Genomic DNA, 24,320 nt, shown 5'->3' with positions numbered 1-24,320 from the left:
CAAGAAAGACGATCAGGCCTCCATTCTGTCTCTCTGGTAGCCAACATCCATCATGAACCTGATAGGATGGGGGCGAAAAAAGTAGCAGACAGGATCTTTGAAAACATCCAACATCCAAGACTGAGAGAGGTGACTGGAGGAACCTTCTTTCTTGCTGCATTCAGAACGGACCAATCACGCGTCTGTAACTAAGCCCGGCGCCGCCTTGTGGCAGCGCGAGAGGCTCAGATGGCCAGCGAGTCTAAACTGGAGCCATTCAAAACGGATGTACACGTGAGATTTCAAAACTTTCTGAAACTGTGAGCATTTTTCATGTCCCCGGATGATGGAGGCTCTCCGTCTCTGCGCTGACAATTAAGATTGAAAAAAATATATATATAAATAAAAAAACACACAAAAGAAATTCCGAAATTTGCTAATTAATCCTAAGAGGCTGTTCAAACAGAACCAGACAACCCTGGGGCGGCTTCACCTCCTCTAACCCAGGTTTTCCTCTCTTTTTTTTCCCCTTTAGACTGGAGCAATGGAAAAAGGGAAAAACATGGAGCACAAAATAGTAAAAAGAAAATATAATGTGTTTGCACGCAGAAAAGCAACGATAACCTGATTCCTCCCTCCACCACGGTAAAAAAAAAAAACAACCTGAACCATAAACAGCCGTGTGATCAGCAGCTCCGCATCGTGATGTGAGCCGCGTCGCCGGCCGCCGATCCCTCAAACATCTCGTGCACTTTTCTAATGAGCAGCCGCTCGGCTGACCTCAAACGAGACTCGTAAAAAGCTTCTTCCCCCGGCATCTTTCCCCGCTGTCTGTGTTTCGCCTCGCTGTGATACCAGGTCCATAACAATCAGCGCGGCCCTAATTATATTTGGCACTCCAAAAAAAAAAAAAAAAAAAAAGAGAGTCAGAGGGAGAGAGAGAGAGAGAGGAGGAAGAGAGTAAAAAAAAAAAAATCTTGCAGCGAAGGAGAAAAAGCAGCAATTTGAGGGCCATTTAAAACGCCTTAACCTTCTTTAAAGAGCCAATTAGCCGGCGTAGCTGCGCGTGAAAGCCGCGGTTGCACCATCTCTGCTTTTTCTTTTTTTTTTGTCACTTCTTTGGCGAGAAAAACCTATTTTACACAATTAATGAGGATACCTTCCAGCTTGTACTTCTGAAGACGGGTGTGCGGAGGGGTAGGAGGGAGGGGGGGTACTCGATGCGTGTGTGTGTGTGTGTGTGTGTGTGTGTGTGTGTCAGCACATGTGCGCGTCAAATTAAATTAGAACACACACATGACGACATGCGTCTCTGCTATTTGATAAGTTCCTAACAGCGTCTCCGTCTTCTACTGCGACAGTGGGGTGGGGGTGGGGGGGTGTTACCTCATTCTACACCCCCCCCCGCCCCCTCCACCAATCAGCCCTGGTTCCTCACAAATAGAAGAGAAGAAGGAAGGTGGCGATTCATATGAAGTTAATCGGGGGGGCCGGACTGCTTCAATTAGCTGCAACAGTTAAGCAGCGTTACTGCATCGATTAGTCGGAGCCGTCCAGCCCGCCACCACCAGGCCGCATGTTTGCCGTCTTTTGTCAACGACAACAACAACAATGACAACAACAACAGCAACGACAGCAGCAGCAGCAGCAACAACAACAGCGTCATTACCCAGTAATTGAAGTTTTCTTATCGCTTAAAAAACACCTGAAAACTACGAGTGTTTCTCCCAGATCAGTGACCACACCCACCAGTTGGTGGCTCCACCCTCTGATCCCGCCTTGTTTTTTGGACCCCTTCTAAACACATGCAAGGACCTTTCGACTGTATGAAGAGACGGATGGTTTTATAGAAGAAGGCCGCAACATGCATTCTATCATTTTGCCAACGGGGGTCGCCACAAATGTTTGCAAAAAGCCTGAAAAATGATGGAAAGGAGCACTGAATTCATACCTTTCCACACCGGTTACAATTTTTTGTTGGTCTTAATTGCAAGTACAAAGAAAAAACAAACACAAACAGTCCGTTTTGTCTGATTTGGTCCATGAAGTTGAGGGTATGACAAAAGATCATTAGCCAACTGTGGTTGGAGAATTCAGACTCCGATCACGGCTCAGCTCCAGTACCAGCCACACGTCCACATCTGGAATTTTACCATTTCAGAGCGGACACGGAAGTTCAAGACGGAGGCGATTGTGAAAACCGATCTGTGAGCTTCGGAATGTGGCAAACCAACAGGAAGGTTCCAACAAAGCATCAGCTCTCACACTGAGGCTGTAAACAGAGGGCTAAGTATTCATGCCAGAGCTCTCCAGAGTTCCAGGACAGAGAACTGCTCCAGCGCAGCGACACTGCAGGAACATTGAGGTGATTAAGTCAATTTGAAAGAATATTTGCGAGTGTGGATTTCACGCGTTAAACCAAGCTAGGAGAAAAAAAAAAAAACAGCAGTGTGTGTGTGTGTGTGTGTGTGTGTGTCACACCTTCCTCCTCATCCCCACCCCCGCTGAGCCTCGGGATCAGTTCGACATTGACATCTGAAGCACTTTTGCGTTGCTTCCACTTGACTTTTAGTCACTTTTTGTGATCTTGTTGTCAGCTTATAGCCAAGACGGCAGGAATTATGGGGGATTTCTCTCTCTCGCCGCTCTCTTGCTCTCTCTCTCTCTCTCTCTCTCTCTCGCTCCTCTCTCTCTTTTTTGGTGCCAAAACACGTGGCGAGCCGTAAAGCAGCTCTCTACTTCGTTTGCTGCTGTAAAGCCACGGAACCTACACGATTACTTGCGGTGTCAAAGTCTTCAGGCTTCAGACGGAGAAATGCTGCAAGTCTCCGACTTCAAAACTCGGGAGGGGAGGAAAAGAAGTTTTTAAAAAAAAAGAAGAAGAAGAAAAAAAAAAAAGGACTTCAGGCAACTGGTGGGAGCAGCCAGCAGAGGCCCGTCTGTTTGGCTCTAGGTCGGACGAAACAATTCAAGGTCATAGTTGCCGCCACGGGTTCAGCGGAAGCAGGAAGTGGAGCATTATTCCCCAGGAAGTGGCGGTTATCTGCTGGAAAGATGGGACCGGAAAATAAAATGGGAGGGGACAGGGGCGGGGCTTAGAACTACTGGACCAATGAGGATCCATGGCTGAGCTTTTCCATGATTTCCCATGATCCTCTGCTGTATGAAAAGCTCTGGAGACAGTTTGTGTATTTGTCATTTATAAGAATGTATCAGAAATATTAAAAATGGAATATTGAAAAGTTTAAGTAATAATAATAATAATAAACATTAAATACATAAAGAATTATATTAAATAAATAAATACATCAATTTTAGTTTTTTGGAATTGGATTTATTTGAACAGGACTTGTGCGTCTGCGCTCAAAGTTAAAACTCTCTGTTGGGAATCGGAAGCGTGGGCTTGTGACCTTTTGCGCTAACATCCCTCTTCAGGAAATGAAGGGAATTGCAGCTAAACCGGAAAAATACCGACTTCACACAGATCATCAAGGTTCAGGCGATGTGTCCCCTACTTTGAATTTCACCCGGCCCCCGAACCCCATTCCCCCTCTTCTTCTTTTCTTTCTCGGGCATTAAGTAGCTTTGATAAAGTCTTAATTTCCTCGCGACATCATCACCAGCACCACCATCATCATCATCATCATTATCTTTTGATACCGACGTGCCATCTGGCAAAAAAAAAAAAAAAAAAAAAAGCTAAAGCAGCGAGCAGATAAGAATTCATAATGAACGAGGTCGACTCAGTGACAGGGCACAATAAAAGAGAGGGGGCCGCCACAATTACCGCGGTGAGTGGGGGGGTTTGAGGGGCGTATGAACTGTATGAACTGCCGAGTTGTACAGAGCACCGTGTCGTGGCAAACCCTTTCTGGAGAACACAAATGACCTGAAAAGGTTTGCGTCCTGCTTCTGCAAGGGAGTTGTGTCCTCAGTTATACACAACATTGTAGAAAAAGTGCCACGCGTCGAAGGCACATGCGCACACACATTGTCCAGTTCAACTCTGACTAAGGCGTACATACATGAGGGAGAAATTCTAATTCCAATTGCGTCATCTGGGTGTCTCAATCAGAGTTCTCTGACTCCAATCAGAGTTCTCCAGTTCTGATCTTAGTCAGACCAAGGCGTGCACTTCAGTTGTCCAGTCATAGTCGGACTAAGGCAGTAGTTTGGTTTTCTCGAGTGTCATGTAAACGTAGCGAGTGTCCCTTAATTAAATCCCGCCCACCACCATCATCCCCCCCCAAACCTCCCCCCACCCCCTCCTCTCTGGTGTGATCTCTGCAAACAAACCAGAGAGCAAACACACCTAATTAAAGACGGCGACGTGCTGCAGGTTTCTTCCTCCTCCTGCCTGGCTCGGCGGCAGCAGCGGCGGCGGCCTCGCGGTCGGCACGCGGCTGAAGCCGTGTGTCATTAGTAAATGACACAGGTGCCAGACTGAGTTACCGTCCCGCCGATGAAAAAAGGCCTCATAATAACCCAAGGAGGTGCTCCTGAAACGGCGCTATCGCTTCAGCTAAATGAGCACGCTGCACTGATACCAGATTATCCAGCTTTGGAGCCGCCACTGCCCCCGAGGCCTGCAGCCAGTCTGTGATGCACTCCTGCACCCCCTCCCTCGCACTCACCCCCCCCCCCCCCACACACACCCCCACCCCAACCCCCCCGCTATCTCTCTCCTCCCTCCCCTAATCTGCTGCGGCGTGCACAAACGCAGCACAACGAGGAGAAAGAGACGAGATGGAAAACCTGCAGCAGGTACATCAGTTTATTCCACTGTGTGTGTGTGTGTGTGTGTGTGTGTGTGTGTGTGTGCCCATCTCATCCATCTCTGCAGAAATCCCCGCCCTGCCATTGGTTGGCAGCAGTGGGTGGAGTCGGCGTTCTCAGAGTGAAGTGACGCTGCCATGAATATTCAAGCGCCGCTGACAGGCTTCAGCAGTTGCTGTTCTGCTGAGGCAAAGTCGGAATTCTCAATCTCTGGTTAGTTTGGTTGTTTGTTTGTTTTTTGCAATAAATGTTGCAGCTGTGACTGATTTCCTACATCTTCAGAAGTCATCTTGAGTGCAATAGCTAATTAATTGGAAAACAAGACAAAAAAAGGCAAAGACCTTGATGAAAAACAACTACTTTCAAAGTTAGTTATATGAGTTAACCAGTAATTATATGTGGACGTTGTCATTTTTTTCACTGATTCACTGAAAAAAAAAAAAAAATAGCAGGTGAATGAAGGCCTGACACACCTAACACACAGCGAAATAAATAAAAATGAAATATTTAGACCAAGATGGCAAAAAAGTCCTTTCCTTCATCTGCTTGTTCCACTGAGTGGAGGCTCCACCTCCGACTGTCTGAACCAACCAGTCGGCTGGCAGGTGAGTCAATGTACGAGCGGGTAGACAGAACCCGAGCGGAGCAGAACTTCTGAACAATAAACACGTAAACACGGAGAGTGTGAGTGGAGGGGCGACACCGTCGAACACAGAGGCCTCATGATTAACACAGACTGAGGAGGTGAAGAACTGGAGGAGAGTCGTCATCATCACCATCACCATCATCCTCATCCTCACCATCACCATCATCATCATCATCATCATCATCATCATCATCATCATCATCATCGTCACCATCTCCATCACCATTATCGTCCTCATCGTCATCATCATAATTGGCGATCATCAACATCATCACCATCACCATCATCATCACTATCACCATCATCATCATCATCATCATCATCATCACCATCATCACCATCACCACCATTATCCTCATCATCACCTTCATCACCATTTATCATCACCATCGCCATCATCACCATTATCCTCATCATCACCTTCATCATCATTGTCATCATCACCATCATCCTCATCGTCACCATCACCATCATCCTCATCGTCACACCATCATCATCATCATCATCATCATCATCATCATCATCGTCATCACCATCATCATCGTCATCATCATCATAATGGCGATCATCAACGTCATCGCCATCATCATCATCCTCATCATCATAATGGCGATCATCAACGTCATCATCATCATCATCACCCTCATCATCATAATGCCGATCATCAACATCATCATCATCATCATCATCATCATCATCATCATCATCATAATGGCGATCAACAACGTCATCGCCATCATCATCATTGTCCTCCTCATCATCGCTATCATCATCATCATCATCATCATCATCATCATCATCATCGCCATCATCATCATCATCACCATCATCATCATCATCATCATCCTCATCATCATAATTGCTATCGCCATCATCATCATCATCATTATCGTCATCGTCACCATCACCATCATGATTATCACCATCATCACCATCCTCTTCCTCATCATCTTTAACGCCATCACCAGACCCAAAACAGTGCCTTCGCTCGTCACTCAGAGTCGCTAACCATCTGAACTGACTAACTAACCAACGACTGCTTTTGACCTTTCAAGACAAAGAAAAAAACAACAAAAACAAAAACAAAAAGACCTCCCATCAGAGAGCAAACTTTTTCTTTTTTTAGGGTCAATTAGAGGATTTCTCCCTCCTTCACCCCCCCCACCAAAAAAATCGAACTCTTCTATAAATTTCCCAACAGCGTTCTCCTCAAAAATGTAATAATCAAAGTTTTTTTCTCCCCCATTGTTAACTTCTCTCTCTCTCTAGCTCCCTCTCTCTCTCCGTGTCCACGGCACTCGTCCGCGCGGGCCTGCAGCTGTCCGACACTTATCTCTGCAGGACTTATAGGAGGTAATGAGTGCGGCGCCACCTGCAGCCCGAGGGCCTGTCGGCCGGCGAGGAAACCATTAGCCGCAGCCCCGGGGCAAACTGGACGGTGCGGCCGCGCCACCATTTAATAACAACACGCCAGCCAGAGAGAGAGAGAGGGTGAGAGAGTGAGAGGGAGAGAGAGAGAGAGGGAAAGAGAGAGAGAGGAAGGGCGGCTGCTGCTCGCCCCTCTCACCGGACCGGTCAGAACCGGCTCAGGACGTGAAGAAAACTCACCTGTAATACGACTCCGCCTCCAGCAGGAGGCCCGAGGGTGGCGGGTGGGGAAAGGTGGGGGGCGTGGCCCTCCCACCGGCCACGGCTCTTTGTCTTTGTGTGACAGGATAAATCTCCTATTTGGTCGGTGGATTTGCTTTGTTTTGTTTTGTTGGGTTCTGTTTTTTGGAAGGGGGGAAAAAGACAAAAAAAAAAGCTGGAGGGGAAAAACGATATTCCTGGGAGCTCGTTTCTGGCATCATATAAATGAGAAATGGAAAATAAAGGGGATGATATTGCGGAAAAGATGAACTGGGTTAAACTGGGAGGTTGAGCAGGAGGGTGAGTGAGACGAAAAAATAGAGAAAAAAATGTGTCAAAACACGAGAAAAAAAGATTTTTAAAATGTTTAAATTCATAAAAACGACTCTGAAGTGTTTCAAACTGGTTTTAAATGTAAACGTGCTGCTGGAGCGAGTTGAAAACACTAATGTGGCCCCTTTGTGATGTCATGCAGGTCAGTGAGCTGGATGATGGCTCCACCATCTTGTGGTTGACGCCTTCCAAAGATAAGGAAGATCCCACACTGAAGGCTGCAAACAGAGGGCTAAACCTGCTGTTTTCCAGAGTTTTGCTTTTGGCTTTGCTTCTTTTTTTATTAAAAAAAAAAAAAAAAATTCTAATATTTTTTTTTTCCATTTTTGAAAAGTTGCCGCTAATCAACGACTCAATTTCTAGGAACCAGAACCTTGAACTTATATTCATTTCATCACAGGGACACTGAATGGTCATGGTCACATGACCACAGTTCCAAGAAAAAAAAAGACAAAATGAGAAAAAGTCACTCTCTGAGCATGCGAGTGTGAAACAGGCGCAAACCGCGGTGCTGATTGACGACGTTGGCGGCGGCGAGCAGCACAGAGGGGAGGTGCTTGGAAGTTCACAGAGATGAAACTGTCAAATTTATCATCTGAATATTCAGACTTTTCGACCTTTTCCCTCCCTTTTTCCCATCCAGAAATGCGACTACGTCGTTCTCCAGTACTTCTTCAGTTGATTGAATCTGATACGTCGTCAATTAGCATTTCCATTCACCAAAAGCTTCACTTATTTCGTAGAACTGTCGAGATTTCTTTTTTTCCTTTTACCTTTCGGAGGGGGGGGATCACGTTAATCACTACTCGGGACGACTTTGCAGCGAGCGGCGGCGCTGCCGGGGGTCACCGTCAGGAGTGGCAGAATTAATCGGCGCGGTTCACCGCGGGATCCTTTCACTCCCATGACGGCGGCGGCGGCGGCGACGGCGGCGCCGCGATTTACACGAGCGCGGCGCCGTATCAGCGGCCGGTGGAGGCCGAGATTAGCAGCAGCGACGGAAAAGCTGGAGAATCTCACCTGAAGCCACGAGCGAGATTATTAAAATGAAGGCTGAGGGTGAGAGTGAGCGTGTGGGTGTGTGTGTGTGTGTGTGTGTGTCTGTGTGTGCGTGTGTGTCTGCGTGTGACAACGGCCGGCCGGAGTTCAACTACAGTCAATATTACCTCCACAAATCACTTCCACCTTCCTGCCTCCCCCGAACCTGTGGAGCCCCACCCCCTCAGTGTGTGTGTGTGTGTGTGTGTGCGTGTGTGTGTGTGCGTGTGGAGCGTGGCCAGTAAATAATACAGCCAAAGAACATTAACCTCTCGTCGTGCCGTTAAGACGGAGCCTCAATTAACAGGAGTAAATAATCCCTGTGATTACTGCTGGCCGGCCTTTATCGCCCACGTTACCTAATTAAATGGACCATCCAGACATTAAAAAACCGCAACTAATCAGGAGCTTTGCCGAGGCGCCGCAACACGGCTGCGTGGGATTTGTCAAAACGCGGGCGCGCGCGCACACACACACGGACATTAAATGATGAGGCTAAATGAATAAAAGTAATGTTTTTTCTTTTTTTTGCTTTTTTGAGCGTGTGTGCGCCCGAGTGCGTGCGTGTGTATGCTACGCGCTTCCTCACAAACCAGATAATTAAGTTTCATTTTAGAACTGAAACAGCGTTTTTTAATGAGGTCGATTCAGGTTGAATTACAGGGAAAAAAACGGGGGGGAAAAAAACGGATGACCTTTTAGTTCTGCAGAGAAATTAATTAAATCTAATTACCGTTACTATTGTTGCTGCTGTTGTTGTTCTGAGTGTGTTACGACACCTCCGAAGGTTGTTGCGCTAATTTAGCGACCTCGGCTGATCGACCGAGGACTTTGGTTTTTCCGAACGTTTTGTAGAGTGAACCGATTTAAAGAGACAAGGCCATCGTTGAGTTTACTCCTGAAAGGAAGATTTCGCTGCTTTTTTTTTGCAAGCAGTCTGTCTGATAGAATTGAATCTTTAATTTTTTTTGTTTGGTTGTCAGTTTTTTTTTTCCCCTAATTTTTGAGAAGAGAAAACACTCAATTATGAGTGTTGCGACAAGGACATTAGCGTGTCATCGATACCGGCTTCAAAATAAAAGATTGTATAGCTAACATTAGATTAGCTTAATATTAGCTAAGTTTGTCGGTCGCTCGTCGGCCTGCAGCCTCAGCGAGTCGGCCGTGAGGTGTCTGTGAAATAATGCGGCACGTTGGACATTATGTGAGTTCAGCTTGAAATATATTTTTTTTCCTATTTTGCAACAAGAAATACACACGACATCAACTTGACAAGATTAGCATTTTATGGCCGTGCGCACCGCTGGGAAACACAATGAGGAGCCTGCATAATAATAATGCAGTATTTTTTTTTTTGCTTCGACTCCAGAAGTGATTTAATGGTACTTCTGATTCAGTCTGGACGATGTGTGTGTGTGTGTGTGTGTGTGTGTGTGTGTGTGTGTGTGTGTGTGTGGTGGGAGGGGGGGCATCAGAATTTTTTTTTTCTCTCTTCTAAATTATTGTGTTTCACTGTCAACTGGCATTAAAATAACCAAGTTAACCAAGCAGTGTTTTGCCCGAACTTTCAACAGTTTTCCCGAGAAACCACTCGACCACGTTTGATCTGTCATCCAAGACTCCCGTTGCAGAGCAGCGTCGAGTCATGACAACACAAAGGAACTTTCTCGCTGCGTCCAGAAAGCAGCCTGTTTAGCCCGTTGTTGACAGCCTGCTGTTAACAAAAAAAAAAAAAAAAACGACAGGAAAACGGCACCTTCTATTGTGAAACTGAGACTTTGTTGGAACAAGGGGGACAATAACAGGGAAGGTCTTCGGAGGGAGGCGGAGCCAACAGCTGATCTGAGGGTGTGGTCACCCACACACACAGAAAAGTAAAGCAGGGAGAAGTTATGAGAGAAGGGCAGATCATCGTTAGACGCTGCTAAAGTATCATTTTTCTGGTTTTCAGTAACACGAGACTTTTTACTGGCACTGATAAATCACAACAACACTTTGAAAGTGACACGGCCTAGTAAAGGGCCTCCCTCTTTCTTTTTTCTCTTCTTCCTTTTGATCTCTAATCAAATTAGGTCATATTTGGACGAGCCGACAGTCGCATGAGTGGATCGTCCGCGGTCTTAGTCACATACTTGCAGCCTGTTAACATCACAGCTCTGTGCGCGTGCGTGCGTGTGTGTGCGCGGCGGTGTGCGCGCGTGCGTGTGTGTACGTGCGTAATTATACTAATATTTGTGTTGGAAATCTGGCAACACTTTATGGTGAGCACTTTGCGTGATGACTGCGGCAGCCGGAGACTCAGGACGGCGGTCGCATGTGCCGCACCAATAGAAATAGATTCAAAGCAATAACGAGTCCAGTTTGGCCGCTTGAAGCGACACAAGGGTTGTTTTTTTGATGCACACACACACACACACACACACACACACACACAAGCACACACACGCACACACCACGCGCCCTGCCTGCCTGCCTGCCTGCCTGCCTGCCTGCCTGCCTGCGCAGTAGAAAGCTCTCCACCGAGTCGCCCCGATGCAGCGATATCAGATTCGGGTTTCACGGTGTTTTGCAGGTTGGAATTGGTTTTAAATGGGCCAAAAGGAAATTGACTCCATTTCATGTGAGCATTGAAATGTAGACCGTGTAATCAGCTGTGGTCGGCCAGCGGGCCCAGATAAGAGCCGCTTTATTTGTGTGTAAATCTATCCTGAGAGGCCTCATTCTCGGCCGCGCCTGTAGTAAGCCATGCCTCCCAGCCATGGCAGCGTGTGTGTGTGTGTGTGTGTGTGTGTGGGGGGGGGGGGGGATGCTACGAAACCGGTCCTCGGCTCGGGTCCCCACCCTCTGCCTGGGGATCCTTGTGTAATTGAGAGATGATCCGGCCGCCGTGGTCACAGCGCCTCAGGAAGTCGCCGCAATAATCTGAGTAACAAGGCCGGGGAACACCCCCGCCCCCCCCCCCCCCCCCCCCACTCCAGCCACACACACACACACACACACACACACACGCAACGGGAGACGGTGTGCCCCCCGTAAGTGGGTTTCTAAATTAGTTTTGAAAAATAAAGAAAAACAGAAGAAAAGAAAAGTTCACCTGCGAGCCAACAAGTCATCGCAGGTGAGGCTCCGCCCCCCTTCACCCCGCCCCCCCAACCCCCAAACCCACTGTGGGCGGGGCGACGCTCGAGTCGTTTGAGTGTAAAAAAAAAACAAAAAGTCGCCTTGTAATAAAATACTTGCGTGGATTCTCGGTTTCAGCACAGCGCAGTGCATTGTGAGTGGGGGTTGGGGTGGGGTGGGAGATGGAGAGGGAAGGGGGCGGGGGCAGGTTAGTGGGAGGGCGACGTGATTGCGAGTTGTCACCTGAGCCTCGTTACCTTTAATTACGGCGGCGGCCGGGACACATGTGCATGCAAACGGCCTGTTTGAGCAGCGAGTGAGGAGAGGGTTGGTTTGAAGAAATACCACTCAAGCACACACACACACACACACACACACACACACACACACACACACACAAACACGCACATCACACGAAGCCATTTGTTCCCGCCGAAGACGGCGCTGCGCCGCATGACAGACGACATTCCCGACTTATGAATAATTCTCAAATTCGTGGCAATCAACTTGTAAAGATATCGTAAATCCCGACTAAATGGCCTCATTCATTACAACGCCGATACGGTGCAGATGCTAATAAAGTGGCTGCGTGTGTGTGTGTGTGTGTGTGTGTGTCACTGGGGGGCGGGGAAGGGGGGGGGGGGGGGGGGTTGTGCAGTCACTGCACTGCGACCCTCAGAACCCGTCAGCAAATCTCCAGCTCACAACACTGACAACACAACACTGTGCCCAGATTGTTGACCAGTGGATGAGAGGGTCGAGAGCGAAGGCAGTCGAGTGACTCTTAAGCCACTTACTTAAAAGCAGTTTCAACCTCAAGTAAGTTCAAGGTTGCAGAATTTCCAATTCACGGCCGAGGGTCAGAGATTTATTTCACGCGTCCATATGGAAAAGAGCTTGAAGAAAAAGTTTACAAAAGCCCCAATCCAATTCCACTGCCCAAAAAACGTGTTTTTTTTTTTTTTTAAATAATCCGCATTTGGTGGCGGTGGAATCTGCTCACCGAGCCGCGCGACAAAACGGGTCAAAATCGGCTCCGATCGGCTTGCGATGGAATGTGTAAACCCGGGACAACGCCACCTTTTTTGACGTTGAGCGTAACGTGCGCTAAGTCATGATATCGCGCCAGTCACGGCGTATATCAAGCACTGATGCAAAAGTTTTCCATCACGTTCCATCAGCACAAAATGGACCAGACGCCGAAAAACAATCGCTGCACGGCGGGAAGCGGCCGCGGAGGTGCGCGCCGCTTCAAGTCTGGCGGCAACGACGTCGTCGTTCCACTGCAGCCAACAGTGACCAACAACTAAGAACACTGGCCACCGCCGGACCCTTGAATTCTGTAGAACTTCATCATGCGATCTCAGCGCAATGCCGATTGCTTCCGCGACGTCCCGCGTCCAAAAACATGGTGTCGTCCCGCTCATTTTAGTGGAACAGAGGCTTAAGAAACATAAAATAGTATTGGGAGGTGGTTGCACAAGAAACGTTGCGCTCATATCGCCTTCAACAGTCAGCTGAAGCACGCATGGCCTCTTTATCTACTGCGGTGTGACAAACGTCACCACCTCATGGCATCAGCAGCAGAAAGAAAACCCAAAGTTTGATCATTTTTATTTCATTTTATTGCACTGCCGCTTGTTTGTTCGCAAGCTGTCAGGAAAACTTCCTCTGTTTGTGACCTTAAGTCTGGGTGGACTTGGAGCGTCCGCATGATGCGTTAACTTTGGTAATAAACTTACCCTGATTTCTGGCATGGCGGCTCGAAACAGAGAAACTTTAATTGATAATAACTCAATAGAATGTGGATTGCCGACCAGAAAGTTGCAGGACACCGGAGGTGAATAGAAAAAAAAATACCAATAATATCAATGCTTAAATTCAACGAGCAGTTGCTCCGAAACGTCCCGATGCTTCTGGGAATGGTGTAAAAAAGGGCGGGATGTGTTGGGGATGTGTTGGGGATGTGTTGGGGATGTGGGCGGCGGCTAACAAGGAGGAGAAAAACGTGAATCCCAGTTGAGCTGCTGGAGCAGGTTGAATTCAGGCCCGGCCGGCGTTTGAAAATCTGATACCAAAAATTGCCGTCATTATGGCGAATTATGCCCAAAGGCAGTGATTGCTGCGGCGCCGTTTGAAGACAAAGGCGGACCCCTGAGTGGGGAGTGTGGGGGAGGGTCGGGGGGAGGGAGGGGCGCCCGAGGGCGGAGGGAAAGGAGGAAAAGTTGATTCCACGGCTGCTAACGACGCGTCAACTCGAAGACCTTCATCTCAGCCGCCGTCTACTTCCTGCCATTCTCACTTCAACTTCACACTTTTTCCATCGGCTAGCTGAAACTGCGACACATCTGCAAATGATTCATGTTGCCGGGCGGATTCGTGTGGATGTGGGCGGGGCTCCGCCCTCAGAGAATCACTTGTCAGACGGGAAGACGGATCCTCTTTTTATAAAGGACCTTTTGTTTGCTTTGTACACGGTGAACCTGAAGCTGAAGGGTTTTCAATCGGAGCGACGCTGCAATCAATGTTTTTCTTTTTTCTCTCTGGGCTTCGCGTGAATAAAAGGATAAAGTGTTCTGGAGGACGGCTTTGTCGGCCTCCGACGTTTTGTTTTGGGTGCAAACTTTACGTCCGGGGTGTCGGGGGAAGATGCGAGTGGAAACACGTTTCCGTCACAGTCAGGACGGACGGACTGACGGATGGCCTGCAGCAGCATGTAGAGTCAAAACTCTAGAAGTGTGGCCACTAGGTGGAGCTCTGGTTAATTCCACATCAGCTTCAGTTTTGTGATCCCGAAAGCCAATAAAATGGAACTTGGTTGCATCAGGAGGGGACACATGGTCGGCCATCACGGTGGACGGAGACCCGACCAGATGCTGTGGCGTGTGAGCTTCATTTAATGGTTTTTAATCACTTCATTTAATTCATTAATTCATTATATATATTGAGAAAAAAAACAACCTCTGGGTGCAAAAGATTTGTGGGAACTATTGCGTTTAAATTGAAGCCTGTGTCAGATGTAGAGAACCTGAACTACCTATTTGTTTTCATTGTTTGTTTTTTTTTTACATTGAATTTAAATGGTCACGTAACTCAGTAAGTACTACGACTCTACGTCGATCTTTGAAATCTTTCTCTGCACTCAAATGCAACACTCAACATTTTATTATGCCTGGTTGTTTTTTCAGAGTTTTGCCTTTTACGGAAATCCAACAACTGATACTTGTAAAACAAAAAAAAAAAAAAAAAAAAAAAAACATCGCTGCTGGAAAATATTCCCTGGCCTGCCGTGTAAACTTTTCATTTTTCATTGTTTTGAATGTGACTTTTGGCAACAGCCAAAGAGATGTTTTGCACATTCACAATTGCACCCCGATCACCCCGATCGTGATCGACCCACTCCTCCACTTCACGTTCTTGATAATAAACACTTGGGGGAATATTTTAACGAAAAGTTTTCCAAGTTTTGCCTCAATCATTTTTTTGGCCAAGGAAACAAACAAACTGTATCTTGTCTTATGTCTTGTGTGCACGTAGGAGCCTTTTGCAGACTAACCCACACACACACACACACACACACACACACACACACACATCCATCCATCCCTGCTACCTCAAGGCCATGTGCCATTGTCCCGAGGAAGCCGTGAGCAGGAATTCCTCCTTTCATGTGTCGTCTCCTGTCACCGGCTTAATGACACGTCCACGTCCTACTTCCAGTCAAACCCAGTCTGGCAGCTGCTGCATTCATCACCAATCAAAGGATAATCTGCTTCCCATTAGAAAAAAAAAAAAAAAGAAATCAAAAATCGTGTGACGATTAAGATTTTTTAATGGGTGGGAGGGGCTGGAGGGCAGCAGGAAACGTGAGCACCTTTAAGGAGACATTTGAGAGACGTGTGGAGGGGGACCAGGGCGGGGGCGTGGGGGCGGTGAGGATTTAAAGTCATATATGGTGCAGACGTGAAGAACAGCTCCTGGGTTGAGAGCGACATCAGCCCGCAGTGTTTTTCATCTTTTAAAAACACTTCCTGGAAACAGGAAGTCTTTAAACTGCACCGACACTCAAGCTGGAGTCATTTTTTGTTATTGCTGTTTTGCTATCAGATGCTAGCATATCTCTAGCACCCTCTGTTTGGCACTGCTGTGCACTGCAGTGTGAAAAAAACAACTTTGTATCTCAGCAAAATGGACCAACGGCGTCAATCAGCTGCCTTGTAGTTGACACAGCCGCTGAATTGAACTTGACGAGGCGGAATTGAACCATCAGCGTTAGCGTGGCGGCTAACATAGGTATTGGCCAGCCAGCTAAGATGTTGCAGGCCACAACAATTTTTTTTTTCTTTTTTGTAACATGCACTCGTGTGTTTCAAGTGTTGTCCGTTCGCAACAGAAGAAGACGAGGCGACAAGAAGAAGAAGAAGAAGAAGAAGAAGAAGAAGAAGAAGAAGAAGAAGAAGATGCACAACGGCAACAATGGAACAACGTTACATGTGCGTGTCATCTGGGAAAGATGCCCGGCTCTCGATGCTAGCTCATAATTAGCCGCCGCAGTTGCTAGCCACGAGCTATAATCACTTCCTGCCCTGTAACTCCCACCGCCACCGACGACGTCCTCTCCGGCTCCACTCCAATCAGAGAGCAGCAGAAGGCCATTAGGTGGCGCCGGACCCTCCTCTCTCTGCATAATGACGCCCTCCTGGACTGACCCAGCACCAGCTAGCCCGCCGCTGTTCGCGCTAATTAGCGCAGAATGCGAGCTGTCAACATGTTGGAAAAAAAAGAATCCCGCCAGCAGGCCCACAATGCCGCTCTCTCGACCTCGCGGCCACTGGAATGCGTTCACTTCCTCCCTCGCTCGTCCTCTCTCTCGCTCTCTCCCTTTCTTTCTTTCCCTCGGCGACTCGTGTCAAGCGCTGGGACCCTCAGCACGAAAAATCTTAATAATTAACTGGCAAATTTTTAACGTGATTGCTTGTGACACACCTACTCTGGTAATTATTGCTTTAAGGCCATGTGCTAATGAAATTAATGCATTCATTGCCCCAACAAATTAGCATAACTCACAGAAATGGCCCACATTTGAGGCCTAGCCGCTACAAAAAAATAAATAAATACGAAGGGGGTGGGGAGGGGACAACACACGGGAAGGAAGAAATTAAACAACACAACAAATAAGAAGAAATGACTCAAGGAAATAATTTGAAAAATAATAATAATTAAAATGTTGGCAGGTTGATTGACCAACGCTGCCTGCCAGGAGTCTTAACAGGCTGAGCTGCTTCATGCTAACAAAGGGCAACTGCAGTAATATGGAGTGAAAGAACCAAAAAATAAACTGACACACTAACACACTAATGATCATCACTTCCATCAGGGAGAGGCAAGATTTCCACGTGAAAACACATCAGACACGGATGAAACAGAAGAAGAAGCATTTTGACCACGTCGAGTAGTCGAAATATGACCAATCGGGGCCCTTTCAGAATAAAGGAGGCGGAATCAAGGTTCCACAAGGGGATTCTAATGCTACTTACTGCACGACTGGTTGAATATCACTGAAGCGTGGAAAAGTACTGCACCAGTAGGAGGCGCTGCACTGGCTTGGCTGCTAGCAAATAACCTGATTGTTCCCTTTTTTTTTTTTTTTGTGTTTTGTTGTTGTTTTTTTTTTTTTAGCATTTTTCAAAGTGAAAGAAATAAACTAAAACCCTCCAACTGTATTCACACAACCAGGGCCGGCTTCTGTTGACTTCACCTGAAACCCACGCAGCACAAAGGGCAGAAACACCATGCGGCAGCAGCAGGAAGGTGGGGATGAATAATCAGCGCCACCTTCCTGTCTGATGTTTATTGACTGGACTGAACCGGAGAAGCAGGACACACACACACACACACACACACACACACACACACACACTTCCAATGTTTAAAAGATCCAGCAGAAAGGTCGTCGTCAGAGCTACAGTGTCCGAGCGGACACTCGTACATACGCAACGAGGAGCAGACGACGTTTTGCCGCCGCCGCCGCCGCCGAGCAAACAATGAATAAAAGAAGCCGCTGACGCTTTGACCCGCGGCCGCGTGCATGAATACATCCAGGACATCATCCTCATCTGAGATGGTTAGTGATGCGGCTGCCGAGCGCCGGAGCCATCTGCAGTGACACGTCGGCCTGCACAAATAAACTAGTGAGAGAGAGAGAGGGAGAGAGAGAGAGAGAGGGAGAGAGAGAGAAAGAGAGAGAGAGAGAGAGAAAGAGAGAGAGAGAGTGGGAGGGAGAGAGAGAGAGAGGGAGGGAGAGAGAGAGAGAGAGAGAGAGGGAGACGGCGGGAAAATATTTCTTTCCATGTGGACCGCCGCCGCGGCGCAGGGAGGCGTGATTAATTTTTCCCGCCCATGAAACGAATACAGATTTTGTCATTACGCCGCTCGTGTGGTTTTGCCAAATATTGTAATGCCTCCTCCTCCTCCCCCCCCCCCGCTTGTTTCTGCCACAATAATAAGGAATAAAAAGGGGAAGTTAAATCTCATAAGCGACGGCGCTGCCAGGGAGCCGCTTAAATCAGGGAGCAAAACAAAGCCCTGATTGCTCGTTAGTATTATGGATCTGCTGCCGTTTAAATCTGCTCGCTTCCTGTTTAATGGCTCCGGCTTTGTTTAGCCGCCCGCTTTTAAACGCTCCACCGCCTATATTTCACGGCGCCGCCCATGCCCGCCGTTAACCCCCCCCGCCCACCACCATCACCGCCGACAGCACCACCACCAGCCAATTTAAAGAGCGAGACGTCGGCCGGTTCGTCTCTCGCACACGGAGCAGCAGCGGTTTTAGTTTGGGATGCACCGACACCACTTTTCTTTTCTTTTTTTTTTTTAACAGTAGTCGGAGTAGAGTACGAGCACTTGCATGTCAGTACTCACCGATACCGAGTACTTAATAAGGCCATTAGAAAATATAAAATGACTTCGGTTTTTTTAAGATATTTTCCACAGATGTTTTGTTATTTAAACAACGTTGCTCGGCATGTTTTTGTAGTTTCACTGCAGTACAAACACTCATTTAACAAAATTATTATTTATACACATGCACATACAACTAGTATCGGTGTTGAAGTATGGGCACGTATTTAAGTGCAGTTATTTAAGAGAGTACTCGAGCCCAGTATCGGTACCGATACCTGATATTGCTATCGGTGTTGGTGCACCCCTGCTTTTAGTGATGTGAGGATCAATACTTGATCACTGATAACCTCCCCATACCAGATGTTGAAGCTCTAAAATCAGCTCTCAGATCAAAATATGAATGCTTTTCATCATTTAAGTTCATGTATGTCATGGATAGGAACACTGTGGAAAAGCAGCTCAACTTTCCAGAACTTTTTTTCATACACGTGAAGTGTGTTTGCCCAAAGTATCGGTATTGGTATCGGCAATGACATCGACGATACCAACCTGAGTTTTACTTCAGGGGAAATCTAACGTCACTGCCGGTTTTACCTTGGACGTGCAGACGAGGCATTGGGGCCGAGCGCCGCTTCCATCGCCGCCACGGCTCTGTGGGGAGAGAGAGAGAGAGAGAGAGGGAGAGAGAGAGAGAGAGAGAGAGAGAGAGAGAGAGAGTATTTAGTTTAGTGACAGCGAAGCATCAAAAACAGCAGCAGGACGATTTGATCAAGGCATCGGTACCTCGGTGTGCTTGGAGGGGGAAAAAAAGCCCTGATTGGATCTTCAGACTAAAGGTGTTTTTCTGCAGTGATGATTTAATTAAAGCCGCGAAAGACACGCTGAAGACATGCAGGAGCGGTTTCAGGAAGAATGAAAAAATAAAAAACAAAAACAGAAACGGACCAAAAGACAATTTGGTTTACACAACATGAAATAAACCAGAAGAGAAAAAACCAAACACAGAACAAAAGTCTGGTGAAACACAAGTGAGAGCGACAATGGGTTCAGACAACTCGGGGGTGAAGAAATAAATAAGTAAATAAATAAAAACACAAGATTCACGAGGGCAAACATTGCATGCACACACACACACGCGCACACTCACACACGCACACACACACGCACACACACACACACACACACTCACACAGACACAATAAATTGAAACAAGCAAAAAACTAAAATATTCAGCGTGCACGTGGCCGTGCGCGGCCGCCCGCGTGCACGTGACGTGTGGGCTGACGACGACCGGCAGAGTTCAGGAGAAGCCCGGCGGCTGGCGCTCGCCGCTGCATGTGGGAGCAACATTTTGATGGATGTTAATGGTCTGTAATTACACCAAGCCGCCATTAGGGCCGCCTGATTTTTCTTTTTCTTCTCTTTTCTTTTCTTTTTTTCTCTCTCTCCCTTTTTCGAAAGAGGTTCCGCTGCCCCTCCGGCGCCGCGGCCCTGATTGCTGCGAGTGTGTCGGACTAATGAATGTAAACCAGGTCCAGAGCGGCGACCGGAGTTGGGGGGGTGGGGGGGGGCGGCGGTTGGGGAAGAGGGAGGGTGGGGGTGGGGGGGGGGGGGTCCCTATTCACACTGCTCGCAATTAAAGGCGAGTCGAGCCGAGCGCTCGTCGTCAAGGGCGCGACTTCAGAACACGGCCAGACGTGTTCGGCCCAAATGAGAAACGGATTTGTGTGCGTTGTGTGTCTGCGCAGGCGCGTGCACGCACACGCACACACACACACACACACACACAAGGCACTGGGGCTCCTGTTACTGATGCACCAGATGGAAGGTTGTTTTTCTTCTTCAAAGCTGCAGGTTTATTTCACGTCTATCCTGGCAGACCGCAATTTAAAAAAAAATGAAAAATGAAAAAAAAAAAGCGTGAGCGTCCTTTAAAATATAATGAAATAGATAAATAACACTGGACCAACTGGACCGTTTCTCACGTTCTAACGCGACGATGGCATGTTCTCAAAATCAGGAAGCTTTATTTTCACGTCTATTGTGGGAAACTGCAATTCAAGAAATGAAAAAAAAAAAAGTGTGATCCTCCTTCAAAGTAAAACACAAACTAATGAATAAATAAATAAATAAATAATAACACGCGCCAGGCCCGACTGGACCCTTTCTCAAATTCTAATGTAACAGAATGACCCAAAACCAGCTTCATTTCACCATGTGTTCCTCATCAGTGGAAGCCTCCTTTAAAGAGATAAAATGTAAAAATAAATAAATAAAACGAAAGCACGCGAGGCCGACTGGAGGATTTCTCACATTCTTATGCAACAAAAGATGGAATGTTTTCAATATCAGCTGGCTTTACTTCACGCGTCCATCAGGGAAACCATCACCATGAGGAAGTGGAGACCTGAGACGTCCTGGAAATGTTTGTATCACACATCTGTAGGATTCATTTCTCATTGGCTGATAACAGACGCCGCAGAGCCATGTCCATGAAAAATATATTGTTTGTGCTGCGAGCACTGCCTGTGGCCCCGCCCCCTCTCTCTGCTGATTGGCCCGGTCGTAATTCCGAAAGCGATTTCCATATTCAAGCGTTTGGCACATGATGGAACCACAAGAGTTCAAACTTGAAATCTGCCTCGAGGTTTGAGTAGGAACGAGCGGACATCTACTTCCTGTTACACAGGAAGTCACGGCTGTAGCTCCGCCTCCTTTTCCTTTAACGGCAGCCGTTGGTTAGATCTCTTGAAAGAGTTCAGGCTCCTCTTGCAACGTCGGTTTTTATTTGCCACCAAAAAACAAACAAACGGCGTATGCGCACTATTGTGTGTGTGTGTGTGTGTGTGTGTTTTTAAAAACATTTGCCTCATCAGATCACAAACCTGCGAACTTTGACGACGTTCCCCAGGCTTCCACCGTACACGCACACTAATGTAAGTAATCAAGGTGGAGAGCAGAGAGAGGGCCAATAACAGGCCCGACGTCTACGCTAATTAACGTCGCTAGCAGGTTAGCATCCGCCTCCCTCTCCCTCCCTCTCTCCCCTGAAGTGGCTTTTTGCGTTTTTTCTTTAGTTTCAGACGGTTAGAATTACAAATCCAAGCAGAGCTTTGTTTTCCTAGATAACTATCCCCAGTAGCTGCGACAGAGAGAGAAACCAGACGTCAGCGGAGGAGGAAGAAAAAAACAACACAAAAACAGTCGTCTGTCCAGAAATACAGTGTGTACTTGTTTTTTTTTTCTTTTCTTTTCTTAAAGGCTGCTACTGCTGCTGCTGTCTGGAGTGGTGGCCGGGCCAGGAACTGAGACACACCAGGCCACACACACACACACACACACGCACACAAGCGCAGACACACACTAGGCTGGTGCGCTGCGAGCGCCGCAGTCCTCCGCTGCCCTTGTGCCGGGGCGGTCGGTCGGTCGAGCGAGCGAGCAGGGTGGGAGTGAGGGAGGGAGTGGGGGGGTTGGAGGGCTTCACCCCCTCCAGGAATGTGCTCCCCATAATGAGGGTCAGGGGTCAAAGTGGTGCTGCAGCGCCTGCAGGCCGGGATCTCCGAGGCAACACTCAGTCACTGACTCCGTCCCCGTATTCAAATCCAGCCCCGGGACTCGTGGCTCCGCAGGGCGGCTGCTAACTAGTCCCCGCTCGCTAATTAGCGCCGCGCCGCGCTATTTGTCTTTGGGAGACCTGGGAGGAAGGACCAGGGTGAGGAGGGGGTTTGGGGGAGGGGCGGGGGAAGGGGGAGGGGCGGGGTCACGGAGGACGCAGACGTCTGGGGGAGGACGCCGACTTTTGGTCCTCAGTGTCAACGACGACCAATCAGAGAGCAGCGCTGGACTTGACTTTGTGTTACAGGATATTGTGTTTGTGTGTGTGTGTGTGTGTGTGTATGTGTCAGGATGTATTGTGCAGAATTTATTTATTTAACAATAAACCCTCAACCCAAAAAAAGTTGCACTTTTCGCAAATGGGATGGGCCAAAAAAAACAAAACAGATTGGCCCCTTGTGATGTCATAGAGGGAGCGTGACATGGACTATTTCCTAAACCTGCCTCGACACCACTTCGTTGGCTCTGCCCTTGGCTCTGCCCCACCTCCTCATCCGATGTGATCCACCAAAGCCTCAGCCTGAGCTGCAGGCTGTTAAACAGAGGGCTAACAAGATCAATAGTGTTCATACTACTTATACTTTACTCCTTTATATATACTATCCCAGCATGCAAAGCTGCCTCGGTGGGAGTCTGGGATGTAAACGAAAGTGTACAAACAAACAAAAACAAAATCTCTCCTCTTCCTCCTCCTCTTCCTCCTCCTCTTCCTCCTCCTCTTCCTCCTCCTCTTCCTCCTCAGCGGCGCTCGCTCTCTCGCCGTCGCTCGCCCGGAGTTCCCGTCGTTATTGGATTACAATTTTCTGGCTTCATAAAATGCGGTTAAGAGGCACTTTAGACGTGGGAGCGTGACCTGCTCTCCCAGAGACGGCGGTCAGAGCAGAAAAAGTGACGGGTCAATTGCTGATTTCTGCTCCGTTAAAAAAAAAAAAAAAAAAAGAAAAACGAGAGAGAGAGAGAGAGAGAGAAAGCGAGGACCTCCCCGCCTCCCAGCACTCTGCAAGGTCGCACGCCCTCTCTCTCTCTCTCTCTCTCTCTCTCTCTCTCTCTTTCTCTCTCTCTCTCCTCACTCGCCCGCACCCACCGGCGCGCATGTATACATGTGCGCACACAAAACACACACTAAGGAAGCGTTTTCTGGGCAGAGAGTTCAGCGTGTGTGTGTGTCTGTGTGTGTGTGTCTGTCTGTGTGTCTGTGTGTCTGTCTATAATTGCATAATGGGACGACGCACACAGAAACACACTTAATGGAAGTGGCTCTTCACTCTGATCGGGGGGGTCGGAGGGGGGGGCGGAGCAGATGAAAGGTCTGCCTGCTGGAGCATCACGTTGTCCACCACTTGTGGAGCCACGCACGCACGCACGCACACACACACACACACACACACACACACACACACACACACACACACACACACACGCACACACAGACAGACAGACTGAGATGCTATCGCTGGCCCTCGGCCCCATGGCTGTGCGTCACGTGGCAGCAGTGCCCCTCTGAGACCAAACTTGAAGATGGACATCAGTCGGCCTGCCTGTGTGTAAGTGAGCGCGATTGGATTAATTTGCCGTCAATCTGCTGCCGCGCTGCCGCGTAAGTGACTCTGAGTTACGCCTCCTCCGCAAAAAATCCCAGACCCAGACAGTGGAAAAGATGGAAAAAGGGGAAAAAAAAGAAAAAAGAAAGCGAGCTGTAAATCGGCAGCAGCAGCAGATTGATGGACTGAGATTGATGGACTTCCCAAGAAGAGAAGGAAAAGCGACGCAGCTGTGCCTCCTCAGTGTGACGCACTGAGGAGGGGGAGGAGGTCGGAGTTCAACTCCAAGTTTACAAAACTTAGTATATTACTTGCTAACTCTTGTTGATGTCGATTTCAATGCTGACTTTGCTGTCATGGCAACAACAACAGAAAACTTGTTAGCGGCGCATAAGATGCGCTAACATGGCCAAGGACACGCACGTTAAATACACACGGGCGTGTTGCGTGTTTTTCAGGTGAAATTTCAACTTCTTCTTCCTGTAACATTTAACTACCGGTTAGAGTTATTTTTATATTTGCTAACAAACTTTCAAACTAGAAATTTACAATTTCCTCTTTTCCCTTTTCCTTGCTTCCGCTTTGGCAACATTTCCAGTTGTACTCTAAGCACAAGGTTGAAAGAAAGATGCATTTAAAAACATCAGCGTAGGTATGAGAGAGTGTGAAACGTTCTATAGATAAAAGGACAAGCAGGTAAACATTTCAATTAGCACGCCGCTTTTTCGCTTCGTGTTTTT

The 24,320-nt window shown here is 47.8% G+C and overlaps 1 protein-coding gene across 1 annotated transcript in view; it reads right to left on the bottom strand.

The window, feature by feature from the left end:
- The window catches only part of LOC142903084 (uncharacterized), a 56,909-nt gene that overhangs the window by 26,493 nt on the left and 6,096 nt on the right, over positions 1–24,320 (bottom strand). Inside the window, exon 3 of the mRNA XM_076048527.1 lies at positions 19,019–19,075. Coding sequence (XP_075904642.1) covers positions 19,019–19,075 — 57 coding nt within the window. The remainder of the gene's footprint in view (positions 1–19,018; positions 19,076–24,320) is intronic.

Source organism: Nelusetta ayraudi, unplaced genomic scaffold (genome assembly GCF_046127955.1).
Source record: "Nelusetta ayraudi isolate G7.1 ecotype Tasmania unplaced genomic scaffold, CSIRO-AGI_Nayr_v1 ptg000105l, whole genome shotgun sequence".
Taxonomy (NCBI): domain Eukaryota; kingdom Metazoa; phylum Chordata; class Actinopteri; order Tetraodontiformes; family Monacanthidae; genus Nelusetta; species Nelusetta ayraudi.
Note: the sequence above shows the minus strand (reverse complement) of the source record. Positions and strands in the feature narration are given on the sequence as shown.